The 14,926-nt window shown below is 36.8% G+C and overlaps 1 protein-coding gene across 2 annotated transcripts in view; it reads right to left on the bottom strand.

The window, feature by feature from the left end:
- Window positions 1-14,926, bottom strand: part of COL5A1 (collagen type V alpha 1 chain) — a 288,545-nt gene that overhangs the window by 192,517 nt on the left and 81,102 nt on the right. For both annotated transcript variants that reach the window (XM_074294068.1, XM_074294069.1), the window contains exons 3-4: window positions 9,749-9,962; window positions 8,262-8,424 (exon numbers count right to left, since the gene is read on the bottom strand). In XM_074294068.1, the coding sequence (XP_074150169.1) occupies window positions 8,262-8,424; window positions 9,749-9,962 (377 nt within the window). The remainder of the gene's footprint in view (window positions 1-8,261; window positions 8,425-9,748; window positions 9,963-14,926) is intronic.

Below are 14,926 nucleotides of genomic sequence, written 5' to 3'. Positions count from 1 at the left end.
CTTACTTCAAACCCCACCTTCCTTCTACATATAGGGGAAACAGCGGCACATAGGAGTGAAATATTTCATCTAAGATCACACTAATAGTAAGCAGCAATGCTGAGCACTGAAGTCATTTCAGGATTTTAAATCCAATGTTCTTTCCATTATACCACTCTCTTCTTTCTCTTCCAACTACCTATGTGAAACAAACAGACTAGGGACAACCACAGCTACATTCTACACTTTATTTGGCAAGATAGGAAGGGAAAATTTCACCTTATATTGCTGGATAATCCAAGGGACCTTGGAAAGTCATTGGAAAGGCCAAGATCAGTTCTTTTTGTATTTTTGGAAGATCATCTGAAAAAGTCATTACTGTTAACTCACAGCATGTACTTATATAGGCTTAGTAGTTTTCTCATAATAATCTCCTCCAGATCTGTAGCTCCAACTACCTATAGGATATCTCTGCCCAGCTATCTCATCGGCACTTCAAACTCAAACATAACCAATCTAAATTTGCCCCTCATTTTAACTTTCTCCATTATAAACCTTCTCCATTAGATTGTGAGTTCCTTGAGGGAAAGGATTGTTTTTGGCCTCTTTTTTTTTGTGTCCCCAGTACTTAAATGCCTAGCACATACAGTAGATGCTTAATAAATGTTTGTTCATTGGGCTTCTATTTTATTCATTCCTTCTTCTACTTTCCCACTGCCATCACCTCAAGGACAGGACCTCAATGCCACTCACCTAGATTTTTGCAATAGGCTGCTAATAGGTCCTATACCTCTCTGCAATACATCCTTAATAGACTGTCATTTTTGCTCAAAAGTATTCAGTGGTTCCCTCCTGCCTATTGAGAAAAGTTCAGATTCCCCTACCATGGTATTCAAGAACTCTACAATCTGGTTTCTAACCTTCTAACCTTTCTGGTTTTGCCTCACATACTATTCTAAAATCTAGCCAAAATGAACTACCCCCTCTATTCCCCAGATGCTCTACATTTTCCTCTGTCCCTCCATGGTTTGGCTTATAGTGCTTGCTTTGGTTGGAATAACCCTTACCCTAAGTTTCCTCCTATGAAGTCTATGCTTTAAAGTCAAACTGATATGACAATTATTCTAGACTCTTTCCCTTGCCCTCCATGTTGATAATAATTTTTCACTCTTCAAATATAACAGAAATCTCACTTTGGTTATCCCCTTTCCTATATTTACATATTATTTTTGTATTATAGCTATTTGTGGCGCAGATTTTGAGTTCTATAAAATGAGAGGCTTCTCTCTATATGGTAGACTCTTAGTAAAAGTCTATTGAACTGGACTAAATATGTTGAATCCTATACTAGACCTGAGAAGTCATGACCTTATGCTTCAATGAGAATCTAATAAACAAGCCAAATTAGTGTCTTAATTCTCCCTATCTAGTTTTAGCTTCACTAGTGAGTATTTTGAATTCTTTTGATCCAAGAGTTATGTGCATTAGAGAGAGGACAGAAAGTACTATTTGAAATATGTATATATACACACACACACATATAGTTACAATTACAGATGCATATAGAGATACAAGTGGAAAGAGAAAAACTGAGAGTATACAAATACAGTTATATACACACATACAGGTAGGATGGCTCTATGTTTGGAAAACAAGCAATTCAGTATATAAGACTAAGAATAGAAGATAATGGTAAAAGTATTTCTGGGCTCCCCTTTCTTATATTTACATATTATTTTAGCACATAGTGAAAGAAGTGCATAACATATATACACTGATATGTATAGGGTATGTGCATGTATGTATATGCATATACATATATATGTGTATGTATGCATATATATATATATATATATATATATATATATATATATAATACACATACATGTGTGTGTGATTCCACTTTCCCACAAAAGATTAGACCATAGTACTGACAAAATACTTGAGACATAGATGGAGGTCCAACTTCACACACCTATCAACTGAAAATAGATTGATTCCTACTTTAACCAAAGTTGAGAGAGATACTTAGGGGCAGAGATAACCCTTGGAAAAATGAAAAAAAATTTATATATTTTTTCTTTTAATTCAATTTTATTTTCAGTTACAAATTTTCTCCATCCCTCCAGCCTCTCCCCTACCAAAGGAGTTTACATTCTCTCTGGAAGAGACATGTAATTAATTGCATGTAATATAATTACAAATAATATTTATATGTAATATAAAATACATACAGTATCAATGGAAGGATCCTTCCACAGGAAAGCTACAAAATTCACTCTTCAGGACCTTCTACTATCTAGCTAGCATTTAGAAAGCACTTGAAGATTTTGAAAGCATCTTACATCTATTATTTCATTTCATCTGTGTGTCTTCCTCAACTCACCTCATATTAATCCCCTTTATAACTATAAAACTGAATAAATTGGACAATTCTATCCCCTAAAGCAATGACATACCATTCTCCTTCTATACTTCGCTGATGCTGTTTCCTATGCCTAGAAGGCAGTCAGGACAATGCAAAGACCAATAGCAAGATATAATAGTATGAAGACTGGACATAAGGGCAGAAGGTTTGGGTTTAAATCTCAGTTCTGCTTTCTCCCACCTTGCAGCCATGGACAAGCTCCTTAACCCTCCTTCTTTATTATCAGCAAAATAAAAGAGACAAACTAGATGACTTTGAAGGTCCTTTGCAGCTCTAAATTCTACAAAATATCTCCTTCCCCTTCTTCATCTATTAGCATCTACCCATATTTGAAAGTCCAATTCAAATACCATCTTTTCCTTGAGGAAGTATTTTCTTTCTGTCATGATTCTTCTTAATTGGTAAAGACCTTTCCTCTCAGAATTCATACCACCAGCACTTTTTATTGTACCTTTCTAATGAAATTAGTATATATTATGTGTTAGAGCAGCTAAGTGGCATTGTGGATGCCTAGACTGGAGTATAGGAAAACCTGAAATATTCACTGTATAAGCCTGGGTAAGTCCTTTAACTTTTCTTAAGCTCAGTTTACTGATCTGTAAAATGGGGTTAATAATAGTATCAGCAACCATTTTACATGGTTATTGTGAGGAGCAATGAAACAATATGTAAAGTGATTAATAAACCTAAAATGCAATATACATGTTAGCTATTAGTATTGTTATCATTATTCTTGTCTTAATATTCTGTTGGGCTATAAATTTTATGAGAGCTGGGACTGTATCTCTTCCCACAGCCAGCAGAGTGCTCCAAATGTCTACATATTGACAATAGTTGGACATTGACAAAATGTATGAATGAATGACATAGAAGCCAACTAAAGGAGGCAGTCAGTGTTATTTATGCACAAAATAAGGTTAGCATTGTAGCTACCCATAGGATGTGATTTTAAAAATAGGAGAAACATCCCCATACTTTAATATATTTTCTCCATCAGCCTACTGAGATGCTCAAAATTCTATCATTAGAAAATCTTCTTTTGAATTAACAAAGGTTGGGTTTTCATGCTTTATTTTTTTAACTTTCATTAACTTCCCCTTGTCAAAATGTGAATACTTCTGAAATGATTAATTTATTATGTCTTATAAAGTAACACCTTAATGGGAATAATTTTATTAAATCTTCAATTGAAACTCGGAACAGAGAGCAAAACTCTATATAGGAAGGGGACATGAACTAGACCCTTTGAAGCAAAAGGGCAAACAATACAAAAATAATACTGAGGAGAAGGGCACTGACAGACAGATGTGTTTGGTCACTTCAAAGATTGACTTGTTAACTACAATCTAGCTTCCATTCAGCTGCTAAAAGTGATTTTCCTACAACACAGGTCATGTCTCCCCCAATTTCTCCCTCCTCCTCTCCACAAGACATTCAGTAAATTCCACTTGCTTCCTATTGCTTCCAGGAACAAATGAAAAATACTCAGTTTGACATTCACAACCTAATTCTTCCTATCTTTCCAGTCTTCTTACACCTTACTTCCCAATATACATTTTTCTATCTAGTGACATTAGCTTCCTGCCTGTTCCATGAACAAGATACTCTATCTTTTGGTTCTAGGTATTTTCTCTGATGGGTCCCTCATGCTTAGAATATTCTCCATCCTCCACTCAGATTACTGACCTCCTTAGCTTCCTTTAAGTTCCAATTAAAATCTCACCAACAAGAAGTCTTCTAAAACTCCTCTGAATCCCAGAGCCTTCACTCAGCCTAATTATTTCCTTTTTATTTTGCTTTACCTTGTTTTGCATATATTTTCCTTCCATTTGTCTTCCCCATTAGACTGTAAGCTACTTGAGGGCAGAAATTGTCTTTTGCCTCTTTTTGTATTGTTGTGTTGGGCACAATATCTGGTGCATAGTCAGCACTTAATAAGTGTTTGATTAATTGAGTGATTGATTGAAGTCTGCCTTATACCTACCCACTCTTTGTATTTAAATATCAAGACACAAAATCTAGTTTCCATGAAGCCACAGAGTCAAACTGCTTGAGGGATTTGGATAGCACATGAGGTCAATATTTAGCTTTATCCAGGAGAGGCTTTCCCCTCCTCTTCTCAATGGTTTTCTACTGGTATTTTGTGAGACCATATATACCAAGCATCAAACATCCTTTCCCAGACTTCCTAGCATTTGGTAATCCCCATTATAAAATATCATTGTTGCACAATACTCAATCTGTATGTCTCAGGCCAAGGACTTGGCCTAGTGTCAAATGTGCCTAGAGTTCAGCCCTCACTAACAGTTCCACCTAGCCCAAGAATTCAGTTAATTTTAATGAGAAAAAACCATAATTCTATGAAAATTTGTAGTGGTTAAAAAATACTTTGAGATTTTCCTAACCTTTCCCTTTTAGAATCTTCCCTTGAAGATCCAATTTCAAAGTACAGATATGAGAAGAAGCTCAAAAATCATTTAATTCAATGCCCTATTGAACAAGAATTCCCCCCTAGAATCACAAGGTCATAGATATAAAGCTGAAAAGAATGTCGGGGGATATGAAATCCAACCTTCTCATGTCATACATAAGAAAACTAAAGCTTGAAAAGATTACATGATCTTTGATTTTGCAGTCTGAACTTTTCTGATTCCAAGTTCATTGTACTATCTACTATGCAAAACTGTAGCCCTGACTAGTCAAATCTAACCTAATGCAAGAGAGTAAGTTTGAACTAGCTAATATCTAGAAGGTTGATTCCCTTAAATCAAATAAATAAATAAATAAATCCACTCTTGTTTGAGGAAGCCCAGTAGTGGGAAAGATCTATGAAACCAATTCACTCAGCCTAGTATTTTTTTTTTCTGAAAAGAACATAAAAGGCAGTTAATGGCTTCATCACATTCCACCTTTCTTCATTAAGAAGACGGTTCCAATTTTCCAACACTGAACACCGAGCAGCCAGGAAACTTCATCACTAGAAAAAATACCTCAAACATACCATTAAGAATTTGTGGTTTACAAAAACTGCTCTTTCCAGGTTCTACCGTAGCAATGAGCTGTTACTCTGTTCTTAGTCACCCTGGAGTCTGCACCTAGAAATAACAGTTTACTGTGATAAACAAGACTCCTGGCCTTTTTCTCCCAACCACCGTGAATAATAAAAGTTTTCACAAGCTGTTTTTTAGAATTCCTCCTTCTGATTTTAAAATGACATTCACAAGAAACTTTGCTTTGGTGGAAAATGAGAGAAAGAAGCTCAGTAATAAGATTATGATCATTGCTCTTTAAAGCCTTCATTGAATTTAACTTAGTCGTATAGCCAGCCTAATTTGTCAGTTGTACATACTCAAAAATGGGACTCCTTAACCATTAGGAAATCAGAAAAGTAATCTGGATTTTCAAATTTTATTTCATAATAATAAATTACCTGATTTTCTCAAGCATTCCTCCTACCTTAAGATATGACTTTTTGCCATAATGACCAACATGGGTACTATGTATGAATAAGCAGAGTTATTGCTCATGCCAAAGCATCTTCCCATTTATCTAGTCTCAATCACTGGTAGCTACATATCCCAAGACTTAGGCTGAATTTCTGTAACCTACCCAACCTCTTTTTTGACAAGGGCATGTCCACACCAGCTAACATCTGTCACTACGGAGCCAATATTTTTAGAAGCATGTGCAATGGGTGTGCCCCAGCAACATGTGCAACTATGTAGCGCCTGCAGGATCTGAGAACACCTGCTCCACCCCCATCCATGGGGAAATGTGTTCTAAGAATACCTCCCCTAGCACTTCAACTATGAGCAGGAGCCAAAACCATAGACATAAATCTCATTCCATTAGTTTGCCCATCATCCCCCATGGCTTGCCTGGCTCCCAAACCACCATCACCTAACACTTCACACAAATATTTCTACTTGAAGAGATCTGTCTTGTTGGCTACTGTTGTTTTAAATAGGTTTCAAGTCCGCCCACATTTGAGTTGTAAGGGGAGAAACAACTGAAAACTGCCTGGAAGACGGTTAGGTTAGCTATTTTAAGGACATGGAAAATAGAAAGAAATTGCTTTAGCTGAAGATGAGAATACCTGAAATTGGGTTCTACTTGCATGCCTAATGTCCTCTGGCTGATTCAGCTACATTCCCCACAAGGGGATGGATATTGTTACCAATTAAATAGAAACAGAATGTGCACATGTATTATTCCTCCTGCACAGTGGGCAGCTAAGTGTAGCCTTTGCAGATCAGATCACCAGTATCCATTCACAAAGAAGCAACAAAGCCGCAACAAGCCCAGTTCCAGCCGAATGGGATATGACTCACTGCTAAGGATGCTTGGATTGCTGGTAACCCCATCTCAGACACTCGATCATCCAGGAGCAGTGGTTAAATGATTAGCAGTCTGCCTAGTCTGGCAGCTGTTCCATCCAGTGCTTATTAAGAGAGGTTTTCCACTGTGATCTCAGTCTAGCATTCCAGGATGTCCAGAAAAACCAGTCTGCATCCTTTTATGTCAGATACAACTAGAGCAGTTTAGCTTGCCGAACACATTTTCCTTTCATTCTTGATATACATGATGGGATAGGGATAAAGTCTGCAACCCACCACTGATTTTTTTACAATAATAATGTCCCTTCTGATAACTGGTGATCTTTCAGATTACTATACATCATAGCTCTTACAATCCCAGAAAGTGTCCAACTTTTTCAAAAAAGCAAATCCACTGCTGGCTCTGTGAGATTCCAAAGTGATACACTTCAGATAAGAAATTAAAGACATATTTGCAGTGAAAAGGTAATACATGTTATAGCATTAATACTTCAGATTGATGCTTTATAGAGAGACATCACAGCACAGCAGAAAGAGAGTCCAGTCTTGGAGCCAAGATACCTCAATGCAAATGTTACCTCTAAGTAACATATATTAGCTATGCATCTATGGTCAAATCCCAAAGCTGCCAAAAAAGTTGCCAAAGTACCAATGAAGGAAGTCTTTGCACTAGAAGACCCTTCTTTCCATTGAAATCATAAGTCCAGACTTCCTCCCTACATACAAACATACATGCATACATATACATGCATGCTTACATATACATACACACACATGCACACACACAGAGTCCTGTAAAGTATAAACTGGCCAGTGATCCACAACCCAAGGGCCATGTGGTCACAGAACCCTTATAAAAATTCTCTGAAACCACAGGCATTCCAAGCATTGTCATTTTTTTAAAAAGTGATTTCCTATGGATTAGATGAATAACATTTCTTGAACACATATGTACTGCAATTTTTAAATATATGTCAATAGTGTTCAATAGTGGTTGTATAAAATAACGCAAATTTATTTCAAAATGTTAGTGAATTTATAGTAGCATTTTGTCATTGTTTACCTTCTTAGTCAATGGATATTAATACAACAATACTAGTATAACAACATTTCATGTGGGAGTTCATGCAATAAAGAGGTCCTCATACTAAAAGTGGATGAGAAAATTATTCTGGATGACTCAGTAAACTTAAAGAAATTTAAAGATAATAGTCACACTAAGCAGAAAGGATCGATTTAATATCTCTAACTAATGAGGAATCTGAATGTCCTCTTCCGATGGTATTAACACCATGCCTGGGGTTAAGATTCCCCACCTCACTACATTCTATTTATAGCCTGTGGAAAACTAAACTGTAACAATCTCAGTAAATGTGAAGATGTATGATAGAAAAACCACAAGCCAAGCAGAGATAGGGCATTCTTCAAGGAGCAGGTAGATCTCCACAAGGCAATACTAACTGGGCTAGAAAAAGCCACTGCTTTTACTGACTTAGTTCTTTATTTTTTCCTCTTACCTCAAACACTTCCTCATCCAGGATCCTGGTACCAAACACAATGATCCCATTGACATCAATGATGGGGTGGTCACTTCGATCCAAGAACTTGGTTGTCTTCTTTTTACAGTCCAATACTAATGTCACATTTTTGTTTTGAACACTTATAGCTATTCTGTGCCACCTGCAAAAAAAAAAAAAAAGAACACTCTTGAACTCATTAAACTTAAGCTGGGATTCTCCATGTACTATGTAAGGAGGGAGAGGATTGATCTATGCCTAAAGAATCCTTGAGTAAGAACTATACTAAGTTTTAATACAGATATTTTGTAATGGCCATATCTATCTCTAATAGTCATAAGTGTCTATGTAAGACTTTCTGCCTCATACCCAAATTCTGGCCACTCTCTTCCCTATGTACAGGCTATATCATGGTTCAGTTGATAAGGAGCCAGAAATCCTGGCTCTGCTATTTTGCCACTTATGGAATCATAGGAAAGTCATTTAACCTCTTCTGATGTTGAATAAGATGACCTTAATATCCCTTCAAACTCAAAATCCATGATCACATAATCTATAACACAACTAAAGTTACATTCCCATAAATATATGCAATGTTAGTAAAGGAGACCAACTAAGAGTGTGAATGACTTCAGAGCAGCCTGTTCTCATTTCTGAGAAAACAAAGCCCCTTTGATGATAGGTTAATTAGTGTCATCTTCTTATTAGCAGATTGACTTTAAAATTTTTTTTCATTATTATTCTAAACACTAACTGAACATTCAAGTGAGGAAATGGCCACCCTGGGTGTAGAAGACATTCCTGATAAGGTATGGTTTGGACAAGGATGCCTTTTGTCTCTTTATGGAACTTAAAAGAACACCCTCACTGATTTGACCTACAAGTTACAAATACTGGACTGACATATTACCAGAATATGTATTTAGAGAACAAGAAAATGTTAGAACTCTGGAAGAGAACTAAAAGATATCAAATTCCACCCTTTTATTTTATACATGAGTTTATGACCTTCTAATAAGAGACCTGGATTTCAATTCATGTCTCTTGCCTCCTAGTTCAATGTTATTTTTACTGAACTACACTGTCACAGATATAGAATGTTCAATACATTGAATGTGCTAAGTTGAAGATCATAGATCATTTCACTGTGACAGTGTAGTGAGGTGGAACAACTAATAATTTGGAAAACTTGAGTCAGATCTAGACTCTGACATGTAATAGTTATGTGACTCCAGGCAAGTCATTTAACCATTATGGATTTCAGTTATAAAATGGTTGTAATAACAACTGAATCACCTATCCAATTCACAGTATTGTTCTGAGGAAAGTGATTTGTAAACATAAAGTACTATATAATGGTAAGCTATTATTAAATGTGTTAAATATGCCTCAACAATGACTGAGTATTAGCTGAACCAGTGATTACAATTAAAATAAAATTAGAAAAAAAAATTAGAAATTAGCTGATTATCCTAAATTCTACTTACTTGCCATCTGATAAGTTAATGCCCCTGAAGAGTGGATAGTCCTCTGGTCCAGGTTTCCCCATGTGGTCCTCATAGAGGAAGACGGGAGACCTGCCCATCTCCAGGCCAATCTGTTGGATCCCCTGTTCATTATAAATGGAGACTAAGAAGGCCTGATTGCCTTTTTTGGCTTTTACAGTGGTTAGAATGGAGAAGTCCTCAGGAAATGATGAAGCTGGAACAAAGAGCAAAGAATCAAGATTTCAGTGTTGCAAATATTCAATTCTTCCAATGAACCAAGAAGAGTAGCATATGCCCTTGGTTCCCTATGAACCAAGAAGGGTAGCCCATGCCTTTTGGTACACTATGGCACAGCCCACACCATGCAAGACAACCTTTTCTGTACATTTCTTGTGCATAGAACTAACCTAGAGTCAGGCCAGAATAGTGTTATTGGAAGAGTATCTTCAAGATAAAATCTGATTCATAACAGCTGCAAAGGTGGCCTATAATGAATTCATCGGTCCTGAGCCAATAAAGATGTGGTCTTTGCCATATGGTAAAAGACCCCCCCCAAAAAAAATATGATGCTAAGTCAACTCTGATTTCCAATAGCAACATTTGACTTTTTGTATTTGTCTTAATCTTTCCCTTTATTCTCCCCCCACTAGATTATACTAAAAGCTTTTTCAAAGCAAGAATTGTATCTTGAAATTCCCTTGTACCTAACTAAACACAACAGGTGCTTAACAGCTAAGTGTTTGTTGAATTGAATTATATAATGCCCAGGCCTTCAACAACAACAACAAATCCTTTCACATAATCTTACTATTAAAACTGGATTCTTGAAAGCTATACCACCAATGGTAAAGCTTTAGCAGGTCCTCCCAAACTAAAAGGACATTAATATATGAACCAAGTAATGAGCTATATATCTCTCATCTGAGGATAAGTCTCTTATCTTCAAAGAGACACATCTTTCAAAGGGTTGCCACCAGTCACAGCAGTTTTTAAAGACTCAATTCAATAATAATCAAAAAAGCAGCTATTAAGTACTTAATAGGTACCAGGCTCTGTGTTAAATGCTAAGGATACAAAGAAAACAAAAATAGTCCTTGCACCCAAGGAGCTCACATTCTAATGGAGAAGTCAGGATATAAAGAACAAGTACATAAAGAATTAATGAAAGGGAATATCAAAAGAGAAGGTACCAGTAGAAGACATGATCAGGAAAGGTTTAGAAATAGAAATTTAATTTGAAATCTAAAGAAATCCATGGAAAAGAAGAGATAGGGGTGAGGAAAGAAAGCATTCTAAGTATGGGGTCCAACATGTACAAAGACACACGGAAAAAAGAATCACCTATTTAGGGGGTTGGAAATGGTAATCTCCATTGATGAGGGAGTGTCCATGATAATGAAATCAAAGATTCTGGAAGCACTGAAATGTTACTCCAGTGTATTTTAAGTTAGCCTTGACATTCTTCTCAGACAATCCTCTGTATACTTCAGAATTCTCAACATCCTCATTCCAACAGTTAATTTAACTTTAAACCTTAAGGTTCATGATGCTAATCCCAAGGCTGAATTCCATCATTTGCTACATAAATTGATCTTCAAAGGTTTTAGGTTCAAAAGGAAGTGAGAGAGAAGTTATCAAAAGCCAGGGGATTCAGAAAGAAGTATTAGCCTTGTCCTCTCTGCTTATCAGAGTTAGCCAGCGTACTCAGTGCTTTATAACAAGGTGTCAATTAAGGAACCCATTACTGAAAGAAAGGAGCAGGTGCCTTTGGCTTGAATACTTTAGTACTCTACAACACTACAGATTTTCTGAATTACTGTGCTTCAGTTTTCCAGGCACAAAAAAACTTCACCTTAAGGAACCTAATGGTCCCCCAAATCTCATACTCTGCAGGATAGGAAAGTTAGAAGCAATTTGGTAATGCACAACCCTAAATGATGTGTTAGTGCCCTCTGCTGATTAAGTATCATAGTTCTGACCGGTACCTTGCCTAGTTTTGCACCCTGGGGCAAGAGTACAAAGCTGTGAAAGGAGAAAGGGAATTCAGGAGATATAAGATATTAAAATATAAAAGGGAAGAGGAAGAGATTACAAACTCCATGTAAAGCATCAATTAGGCCATTATTGTATTTAATACAGGATGAGTGAAAGGAAAAAGAGAAATCACATAAAATGTCACACCTAGGGGGACCTAATCAGTCTCCCAAAAACATGGTTGTAAACACAAACATCATTTCTTAAAATCAGTTTCTAAAGTCAATGTTTCTGGGGTTTTTTTGGTTTTATTTGTTTGTTGTTATTGTTGTTACTTTAAATCAGCTTTGTGGTCCTGAACAATAGAGGACAAATTTTCCTGTTGTTTTGACTCACTCAACCCTTCCATACCATTCCATTCCTTTGTGCCCTAGACTATCAGCTGTGTGACCTCATGGAGAAAGTGCTCATGGTTGTTTGGTTAAGGTAATGAGGTAAAGATTTGAGCTCAGATGTCCATGGGGATCAGTTAACTTTGCAGGGTTGCATAGCCATGGATTAACCCCCTGACCTCTAGTAACCATGCTTTAATCTACAAGACCAATAAATGAAAGACTCACCAACTAAGGGAAGTAATGAAGATCTGATTTTATTGAGGATTCAACTTAGGATGCCATCATTCTCCCTAATGATAATGGCGCATTGCCACTCAGAAACACACTTGACATGTCAGCAATTGACTGCATGCTATTGTTAGGAAGAGGAGTAGCTGCAGGACTGGAAACTTACAGTTTTTGATAGGACCACATATGGTGGGGGAATCTATTTTCTGTTATCTGTCTACACACAGTAAACTAGTCACCCTTTCTCAGTGATCCTGAATTGTTTTTCTGAATCCCAGCTTTACAAGGTATTGGTTCAGTCTCTGTATGTTACCATGGCTTTGGGAGGAAATGAGTTAAACAACAAATGGATACAGTTTGACAGACCACAAAGTAAATGCCTATGTTTCACAAAGGCCTAGCCAATTATGCTGTACAGTCATTGCTTTTCCCATTTCCTTGTTTTACGGGGTTCATCTGCCTCTCACTTTATATTCCACTCCTACATCCTGTTAATTCCAGACACGTTTCTGTTTGGGATAAGGAAAGGCGCTGGGAAATTATGAAGACCACATTCTCAAGTATGATATACAGCTCAGTTCCAGTAGCCTAGATATGTTGCCAGTTCATTAAAATGCTGTTTCGTTCTCTCTCTTTTTTAAATCTCCATGGTAACGAATTTGCTCAGTTCAAATAAACTGAAAGGATAAATTATGTTTAACATTAATCTGTCTCTTGGCAAAATAACAATGGATTTAGTGTCACTATTAGAAATGGTCCATTCTATGCACTGACATGTGCATGGGATTTTAACTGGTGCGTCTTATAATCTATGGCACCTATGCAGCTGGGAAATATGATTGTTCTTTTAAAAAAAATATATATGCTTCCGACTTTATTTTGCTGGGGAAATGTAACACTTTGGGATAACTCTCATCTGGGGATTCAGTTAAATCACTCAGAAAGCTCTCTGCAGTATCTCAGTGTCACCAAATAATGGGACTGCAACACCTGTTCAGGGTTCCAAGCACACAGTAGGTGGCCAATAAATACGTGTTAAATGAAATAATACTTCACTAGGAAGAAAAGTTATATAGTTAGAGGGAACAAACTAATAGTCTAAGCTTGAAGTACCTGGACCTAGCCTTAAAGACCAGTTCACACACAGCTTTCAACCTTTCCAAAAATCCCTGACAGATTTTGAGAGTGAGGGAAGTGTGAGGTCTCTTTGGAAGGCACTGAGGGTCTCAGTAGAGAAGAAAGATGCCATCTGGCACAGTTCTTAAAAGCTAGGGATTTGACCTGCGGCCAAGTTTCCGCAAGCCTTGCCAGGGATGCTGAAGTCTTAACTAAACCCCTAGACAGTATTAGTCACTGTCTCAAAGTGAATTGTTTAAAAAAAAAAGTGTTGAAATATCTCCTAGAGGCTAGGAATGTTGCAGAAGCAACTTTCCTTATTTGAAGGTTTGTTAAGGGAAAGAAGAGCCTTTTGATGTCTCTGTCAAGGAATGGGTGGACCTTAAAGCAGATTTAATCAAAGGATGACTAGTAGGCAGTGTTAATTCTTATCTTAACACAGACCAGGTAGAAAAAGAGTCTAGGTAGTTAGATTGTTTGGGCGCAGGATGTAAGGGTGTGGAATAGGAGGAGTGGAATGGAATAGGCATCCATCAATATACTAATCATTTGAAAATATCAAGAACTGTTCCCTCCATCCCAAAATATTTCCTTCATCCATCTGCTTAATGTCTGAAATTCCATCATTATCAACTCATTCTTGTAGGCTGACACATTGCTTCTAAGCAGCCTCTTTTAAAATGCAAATGGAAAGGGTAACAAATTCAGACTAAATTAGTTTACCATCTAGCTTTCTTTCATGATGATGTATGAATCAGTAAAAATAAGACAAAAATATGGAATGCTGATGGTGGGGAGCAACAGAGTAGGAATTCCACTAACCAGACATGGTAAACAGTGCTAGGTGTGTGGGGGGGATATACCTGAATCCCAGATGATCTAGAGAAAAAAGACATCTGGAAAGGCATTTTAAGAATAATAATGGCTAGCATATAAGGTTTACAAAATGTTTTACAAATTTTATCTCATTTAATTCTCACAACAACCCTGGGAGGCAGATGTCATTATTATTCCCATTTTACAGATGAGGGAACTGAGGCAGACAGACATTGACTTGCCTTGGATCACAGAGCAAGTAAGTATCTGAACCATATTTAAATTCAGGTCTTTCTGATTCCAGATATAAAGCTCTATTTGTGCCATTCAAATGTTTTCGAAAGATATTCTCTTCCTGACTACTGGTAATAAAAGTGCTCTTGCTGTCTAATGGGGATTCTGAAAGCAAATTACTGACATAATTTTTAGTCCAAGGAAAATTTCATCAGGGTAATGATTAACAAATTAATTTACCTGGAATAAGTGGCATGAAATATGACCTTGATTTAGTTGGAGTGGGACAATGCTTTCCAGCAGATCATCAGGAGGCATTGCTTGGGAATAGGCAAGGAAGAGTTCATTCAAGGTATAGTTTCTACAGGAGATGAGACATTTGATGGCATCCCATTTTAACTAATTATCTTGCCAA

Source organism: Sminthopsis crassicaudata, chromosome 2 (genome assembly GCF_048593235.1).
Source record: "Sminthopsis crassicaudata isolate SCR6 chromosome 2, ASM4859323v1, whole genome shotgun sequence".
Taxonomy (NCBI): Eukaryota; Metazoa; Chordata; class Mammalia; order Dasyuromorphia; family Dasyuridae; genus Sminthopsis; species Sminthopsis crassicaudata.
Note: the sequence above shows the minus strand (reverse complement) of the source record. Positions and strands in the feature narration are given on the sequence as shown.